This window comes from Bos grunniens, chromosome X, assembly GCF_055505025.1.
Source record: "Bos grunniens cultivar Pamir isolate PY7600 chromosome X, Bosgru_T2T1.0, whole genome shotgun sequence".
Classification (NCBI taxonomy): Eukaryota; Metazoa; Chordata; class Mammalia; order Artiodactyla; family Bovidae; genus Bos; species Bos grunniens.
The window spans coordinates 57,801,214-57,809,270 of NC_141194.1; the positions used below are offsets into that span (position 1 = coordinate 57,801,214).

At 44.1% G+C, this 8,057-nt stretch overlaps 1 protein-coding gene across 1 annotated transcript; it reads left to right on the plus strand.

Moving 5' to 3' along the window:
• Nucleotides 1–242: 242 nt before the first annotated feature.
• Nucleotides 243–2,305, plus strand: LOC147340496 (germ cell-less protein-like 1). Its single transcript, XM_086388525.1, has one exon. The coding sequence runs from the start codon at nucleotides 372–374 to the stop codon at nucleotides 1,875–1,877; it is 1,506 nt and encodes a 501-aa protein (XP_086244651.1). The 5' UTR covers nucleotides 243–371; the 3' UTR covers nucleotides 1,878–2,305.
• Nucleotides 2,306–8,057: the final 5,752 nt, after the last annotated feature.

The following is an 8,057-nucleotide window of genomic DNA, read 5'->3' on the forward strand; positions in this document are numbered from 1 at the left end:
ACGTAATTATCCAAAAACAGGAGTGATCAGTAATTATTTCAAATGGGGAAGAGGAAATGATGTTCTTAAGATTCATGGGGAAAATTCATACACAAAGTCCTCTGTTCCACCATTATCCTACGAAGGGAGCCGCAGAGAAATCATCCCTGGAGGGAAAGATACACAGAGTGGAATTCCTGGTACAGAGTGCACTTATCCTGTGATGGGGAGTGGGAGGGGTAGGGGAAAGCCTCGTGGGTGTGGCTTTGCCTGGCGTCCAAGATGACGTCACAAACATCAGCCGTATCCAACGACACCGTGGGCTGAGCTAGTGCCAGTGGCGGCTGCGTCTGGTGAGGAAGCTTGCCCTCTGTACCCCTGAGGTAAAAGCCATGGGAGCAGTAAACAGTCAGATGCCCTCGAACAGAGTGGGGCATGCCCCAGAGGAGCCAGGTGCCCCTGAGGGGGAGGAGGAGGCCGAGGAGGTAGCAGTGGCAGTGATAGAGGAAGGGGAGGAGAGCGAAGAGGCCAGACCCACCACTAGCCAAGGGCGCCACAAGCGGAAGACAGGCCCAGAAGGGCAGCTCACAAAAGCGCCTCACAGGAAGCGAGCAAAAGACAGTTTAGAGTCCGTTTATAAGACACTTTTTCTGAGAGGAGAAGGGAGTGACGTGCAGATCCGTGCCCTGGGGAAGGAGTGGAACTTGCACAAGGTCTACTTGTGCCGGTCAGGATACTTTGCTAGCATGTTCAGTGGTGCGTGGCGTGAGACAACCATGGATACTGTAGAGTTGCAGATGCCTGACGAGAACATTGATTGTGAGGCACTGCACGAGGCTTTAGGTTCCCTGTACCGAAACTCTGTGCTCATCCCACCCGGTCGAGTGGTCCCCATGCTGGCCACAGCCAGCATGCTGCAGCTGGACAAGCTGATTCAGCAGTGCGGAGAGATAATGAAGGAGACGGTCAGTGATCAGACCGTGTGCAGCTACTACTGCTCTGCTGAGAGCTACGGACTCCAGAACATCAGGGCCATGTGTCTTCAGTGGCTGCTGGACAACCTGATGACCCAGCATAGTGAGGAGTTATTGAGAGAAGTTAGCCTGGATCTCATGAAAGAGGTCATTGCCTCTTCAGAGCTCTTCGTGATGGAGGTAGAGATGGATGTGTACACGACGCTGAAAAAGTGGGTGTTCCTGCAGCTGCAGCCGACATGGAGAGGCCCCCGCAGAGACCTGCTGCCTGACGCCGACTCGTGGTTTGCCAGGTCCAGGCAGGAGTCAGAGGGCACCCCTTTCCTGGAGACCGAGCAGGGCAGAGCCTTCGTGCCAGCGTTCCAGCAGCTGCGGCTTGCCTACATGATCTGCGACCTGCCGTCAGCACGCATCATCGACCAGGATGCACTGATCCCTGCCACGTGGCTGACCCCAGTGTACAAAGAGCAGTGGCTTGCCCTCCTCCGGGCTGAGCAGACCAGAGACCTCGGGCCCGTGGATGTCTTCGTGTCCGACCTCCAGAGGACCAGCATGCGGTGCGGGGGCCAGCTCCTCAGGGATAAGCAGTGCAGCTGGCGGTGGGCAGGCTTCAACGTCGGCTGGGACTTGGTGGTGTGCTATGCCAACCGGCGCATCATTTTCAAGCGCAGCGCGCTGAACAAGTCCTGCGGTCTCGGGGTCAGCTTACTCTGGCAGAGAAAGGTCGCGTTCCGCTTGCGCCTGGCCTCCTTGGACAGGGCTGGAAGAGCCATTTTCCGGAAGGAGACAGAACTCCAGGTGCTTTCCCTGGGAAAGGATGAAGAGCTAGAGGTGGTGAATCTGGAGAACGAAGATGTGGTTTTCCCCATATATGTGACCTGTAATTTCCTGTACCTCCCCAGAGAGGGGCGTTTTCCTGAGTGAGGACTCCTGAAAACAAAATCTCAGAGAGGTGAGCAGCTCTTTTCCTGGGGTCAGGGACGACCAGCTTTGTCCAGATGCCAGCTCCTTCTGCGGGACCAACCGGACTTGCCCACCTCTGGTGGCCCACCTCTGTCAGAGTCTTTGTTGAACTGTAGCTCATAATACTTGAGATTGTTTACCTGAGCCTATGAAGAGGAGAAATTTTAAAGCCCTGCTCCCCCAACACCTTTAGACCTCATTTGTGCTGTTAAAGTGGCAACCTGTCCTCCTGGTTTACCATCCATCAATGCCCCCTCCCATCATTTCTGCAAAGTCAAAGACCAGTTGACTTTAGAGAGAACCTGTGAACCTACCTACTCTACTACTGTTGGGGAAACTCTTTTAAAATATGCATTTCCTTTAGCTTGATTAAAGGAATGTTAAAGAAACCGTTTGGTTTCTCTTTCAGTTCGCGTGTTTAGAGCCACTCTGCCCCACTCATTACCACTACTACCGCTAGCTTCCTTTGGATTGCTTCCCTTTCCCCATTCCCTGCCACTGAGCGTGTAGTACTTGGTTCCCATGATCTCTCACTCTGTGAACGCACCCAGGCTACACTGATGATCTTCTCTTTATTGGTTGTTCCTCAACATTCTTAGGTTAGTTGACTTCATATCGTATCTTGATGTTACTTTGGCTTTATTTTGACTTTCCTAGCATTTTAACCCTAGAAAGACGCCTCAAATCTTATACAACCCTATATTGGGGGTGGAGTGGAAGGCGGCAGATTGATGCTATGAGGACATCTGGGTACTAGACAGACTTTTTCTGTGGCATACAGCCATGAATTATTTATGCACCAGAATGCACTCTCTAAGCACGCTGATGGCCTTTGCCCTTCAGAAACATTTGACGTTGGAATTGTACGTGGAAAGACTCTTTCCCGCTTAAAAACAGGTCTGGTAACCTCTGGAAAGGAACGCTTTTGAATTATAATGGGAATTATTTGGCATCTGGAAGTGGCATCACGAGAAGTCCACACTAGTAATCAAAAGGGTAAGATAAAAAGTGTTTTTGTCACAAAAGGAGAAGCACACTAGTCACGATTTGAATTTGTTAGTTTCTGATTACTGTTAACTTACAAATTGTCACCATCCCATTCCCTCCATTGAGTCATTTTGAGGTCAAAGAATGGAAAACTCTATTTAAGAATCCATATAAATAATAAATACATGCTTGGAAAGAGTGTGATAAATTAATACAAGATGAACAAATTAAAAAAATAGTATACTCTATTGGTGTTTGGCAGATTCATGTTGATGTATGGCAAAACCAATACAATATTGTAAAGTAATTAGCCTCCAATTAAAATAAATAAATGTACATTTAAATTAAAAAAAAAAAAAAACAGTCACCAGATTTAAGGCTTTACTTAGTTGAAATCAGAATTTTCCTTACTGGTGGTTTATGTTTCTCTTCCCAATTAGATTTTATCCATTGTCATTCAGTGAACAAATTACTTTTGACTTTATCCATTCATTCATTCCTTTTACTCTTTAAGGAGATTTGAAAGGCTTCCTTATCCCAAACCCACATACTAGTATTAGAGTAATATTTACGTGACAGTTACTTATATGAAATGGTTCAACCAGGAAGCTGCTGTTGCATCCTTCGATGTTTGCCCTTAATTTTGCAGCCCCCTACCCTTTCTCGTGTTCCCTTATATTCCATATACCTAACCAACTACAAACAATAGACTTCATTTTATTTGTGTTTAAAAATAACTGGGGAGAAGAGTAAGTCATGATTCAGTTGAAACGTAAAAATTATTGTTATTTTTTTTTTCGGTAAGAATTTCACTTTCTTTATATAAACTCTCTAAGCAATTTGAAATCACTTTTTCTTGAGCTGAATGCCAAGATGCCATTTCATCTAAACAGAGGTATCGTCAGTTGGGAAATTCAGAGACTACTTAGCTACAAGTGTACCTTGACTGAAAGATCTGCTTTTGTTTTCCTACCCAACGAGCTTTAAATCCTTAAATTGCTTGTTGCCGCTTACAATAGAAAGATGTTCAATAATGTACAAAGAGTGACAGCTGAAATACACTCATTTAAACATTTAAACTCTCACAAACCCTGACTGTTGCCATTTGCCAGTTTGGGCAATTTATCCAATACCTGTCTCTATTTTTTCTCTTTTTTTTTTTCTTTTCTTTTTGACTGCTCAGGATGAGGAAGAAACCTTTTCCCATGTTGATACTCATTTTGTTAGCCTCTTCGTAAGGCATGGGGAAATGGGGAGGCAGGGCGAAGTACAGTCATGGTAACGCTATAGGAAACCATCAAGCTAAATAACAGCAAAGTAAACGCCACACTAAAGGAGATGTACCCCTATGGGATACCACGTGGTCCTTGACAATGATGAGGATTTATCCCTGTCTCTGTTTTTCCCTCTCTGTATGTCTGCCGCTCTCTCTGTCATCCCCTATCTCTGTCTCCATGATGTCTGTCTGCATCCCTGTCTAATTTCTATCTACCTCTGTCTTTGTCTTCCTCAGTCTCTGTCTCAGACTGCCTATCTTCGTCACTCTCTGTCTCTGTCTTACTGTCCGTATCTTTCTGTTTCTCTCTGTTTCTGACAATCTGTTTGTGTCTGGGTCTCTATGTTTCTGTCTCTGTCTCTGTATTTCTCCAGTGCTTCTGTATCCGTCTGTATCTGCATCTCTCTGTGTCTCTTTCTCCATCCGTCTGTCTTTGTCTTTCCCTTTCTGTCCCGATCTGTCTCTGTCTTTCTCCCCACCCCCAACCTTGTTTCTCTCTGACTCTCTCTCTCCCCATCACTATCTCTATGTCTGTTGGCTCTCTTTCAGTGTGCGTCTGTCTTTCTCTGTCTCTCGGTCTGTCTGTCTCTGTCTTTCTATCTGTGTCAATCAGCCTCTGCCTGTCTCCCTGTCTCTGTCTGCAACCATCATTCTTTGCCTTAGTTTGAATGGGTGTCTGTTTGTCCCTGTCTGTGCCTGGCTTCCTCTGCCTCCCTGTCTCTGTCTCCATCTATTTCTACCTGTCTCTGTCTGCCCCTTTCTGTGTATGCCTTTCTACCTGTCTCTTTTGGGGGAGGAGGTACAATTTCTGAGTCTGTCCATCTGTTGGGCTTTCTCAGCCTGCCTGACCAGCTATCTCTGTTTTTCTGTCAGGCTGTCCTGTCTCTGGCTGTTTCTACATCTGGTTCTGTTGCATCTTTTGATAGTCCATCTCTGCTTCTGCCTGTCTTAAGGAGACAGGAATGAAATGTTATTACAATTCGGTAGACAAACCCTCTTCTGTCATCTTCCCTTCCAGTGGTGTCCTAGAGATAGATGCTGTAAGAAGATAAAGCTTAGCATTCGTGTTCAAAGACACAAGAGACTTAAATAAACAATGACTTATGAAGGAGAAAGCAGTGCCCCAGGGATGGAAGTGGGATGGACACAGACAGCAGACCAGTGTAAATTATGCTACTGTGGAAAGGGTCTATATATAAACAGCACAAAGATGACACTGAAATTTCGATGAAAGATAAATCATGTGCTGGAAAAAGAAAACCATCTTTTTAAGAGGAAAATAAAAAGAAGAGGGAGTGTCCAGCCACAAGGTCTACAGGAAGGTACTTGCCAAGTCTCAGCCACAGAATTTGGACATGAAACTGCCTGGTGAGAGTTAAAATAGCAAAATTCACCTATTTTATATAAGCACATCACATCAGTTTAATCATGCGATTAAACTTAAACTTTTGAATTGGGGTCAGCAAACACACACACACACGCACACGCACACACACACACACGGAAATAAGTGGATTGAAGCAGAATCCAAGGTTTTTATGTCATCACCTGTTCAGCTAGTAACATGACTTCTAAGACATTCATACACACACACACACATTTATATTTTATGAGCCCTCATGAGGTTCCACCCTTTCCTTGTCCACTCAGCTACCTGGGCCTTGATGCCCTTCCCTTTATTCAAGATAAATCTCTTGAAAGGGGTGTGTCATCTGCCCCCTGTTCTAAGGTTTACTTGCTTGACTCCAGGCACCATCTATATGTCATAGACTCTCAAATTCATAGCCCATGCACAGACCTCTTCTTTGAATCCAGACCTATAGCCAGCAGTCTGCCCCACCACTTGGAAATCTCAAAGGTGGTGCGATCTACAAAGGAACAAAATAGAACGTATAGTCCAGGCAACCAATTTTAATCTAAATGTAGATTCCTTCCTCATTTGAGTAAATAAATAGAAAGACACTGATGCTGGTAAGGAGAAAATAACCAGGATGTTAGCTGAAACTTATACTTCTTCAAGTGCTTGTGTTTCAGAAGTAAAATTTGTCTATTCATGACATTCTAAAGAAAGGTGGCAATTTTTTTTTTCTAGTAGTAAGAGAATTGAAATTTACCTCATTTATTTAGACAATAGCCAATTGATATATGAACAGTCTTCGGGAATGATTTGTTCTAACAGTGCAGATGAAAGTTTGGTTTAGTCTGTGAACACGTTTTCATAGCATGTCAGTTGCTATGATTAGATTCTGAGATCAGACACCAAAGGATAAATTTCACTCCACATTGTAGCAAACTTCAACTATCAAACTTGGTTTAAAGACTAGCAGGGTAATAAGATGCAGTGGAAGGAACAAAAACTATCTGGGCAGATTCAAGGTAAGATTTGAATACCCAAAAGATCCTTAATTCTCTGAGCAGTATTCATCACATAAACACACTGCATTACATTGGTGATGTCTGTCAATTATTTTAAAAAATAAAAATAGTACATGGTGATGGCAAAAATAGGAATCTACAAGCAGCTGATGGTTTTGATTAGCGTGTTTGCTGTGCATGGGATTTTATGAAGAGTGGTGACTCTAAGTGAATTAAAATCATCCAAGCGGTCACGAAGAGCATGTTTTGGGTGAAGGCAAGTGGCTGAGTATGGTCCACCACAGGTGAGGAGACTTGCTGTAGAGGTATATTCTTAAAGATGGTAGCCCCTAGTCGTATGTGATTATTTAAATTGATTAAAATTAAATAAAATGGAAAATTCAGTCTCTCAGTCTCACTCGCAGCATTTGAAGTGCTCGATGGCTACATGTAAACCCGTGGCTACTATACTGTGCGCAGCGCAGATATGGAACATCTCTATCAGCGCAGAGAATTCTGTGAGATAGTGCTGTTCTATAATCAGTCATTCCAAGTAAAATTTACATTTCTTTCTGCTTCTGAATACATAGGTCGCCTGGATAACCTATGTGGGGGTGGGTGATGTTTGTGGGGATGGGGAGGAGTTAGAAAAACGGACATACAGAATGGTCACATTTGGATTTACAGGGTCTCATCAGGGTCTTATTTGTCTCACTGTGCTTACTGAGATGTTATGGAGGCTGGGGACAGGGCTTGAGGAAGGTTGGCAGCCACCCAAAGGAACCGTTTGTTCTGGAACCCTGTGCTTTGGAATGTGAAGAATTTGGGTCTAATCTTCTGTGGCCCATACAGCATCTGACCTGGTGGTCAGGCCATCATCTCAAACTCATTGTCCAAAACTCAACCTTTGCTTTCTTTCTCCCATTCCACGATCATGAATATCTATTTTCAATATATTTTATGGTTGGTCTTTTACTGTTCATATTGTTAATATCTCCACCAGTATACTAGCCCTCTTCTCAGTCGCTAGGCCTTGAAATCGCTGGTTGAAAGGATACAAAATAAATGTCTTTGTAAACTGAAACTTACATTAGAAATAATAGCATGTGGGGTTATTGTAAATACATTTAGATACAAATACGTAAATACATAAATCAAATACATTTGAGTCTTCTGCTTTGCTTTGCCATCAGGTTTAACGTGATATGATATTTCGATGCCTCCCAGCTTAAGACCAGCAGGAACACATTTGTAGTTGAACAATTTGAGTTTATTATTCTTTGCAGTGAAGGAGAACATACACAGTGAAGGAACTGTGGGCCACACAAGTACGTGGGTGATAGAAAAGGGATGTTAAGAGATTTGGGCTTGGGACTTCCCTGCTGGTCCGGTGGATGAGCCTTTGCCTTCCAAAGTAGGTGGTGTGGGTTCGCTCCCTGGTTGGGGAAACTAAGGTCCCACATGTCTTGTGGCCAAAAACCAAAACATAAAAGAAAACAAACAAACAAACAAACAAACAAAAA

Excerpts from the sequence above, each read along its gene's own strand:
- LOC147340496 (XM_086388525.1), top strand. The coding sequence starts at position 372 with ATGGGAGCAGTAAACAGTCAGATGCCCTCGAACAGAGTGGGGCATGCC.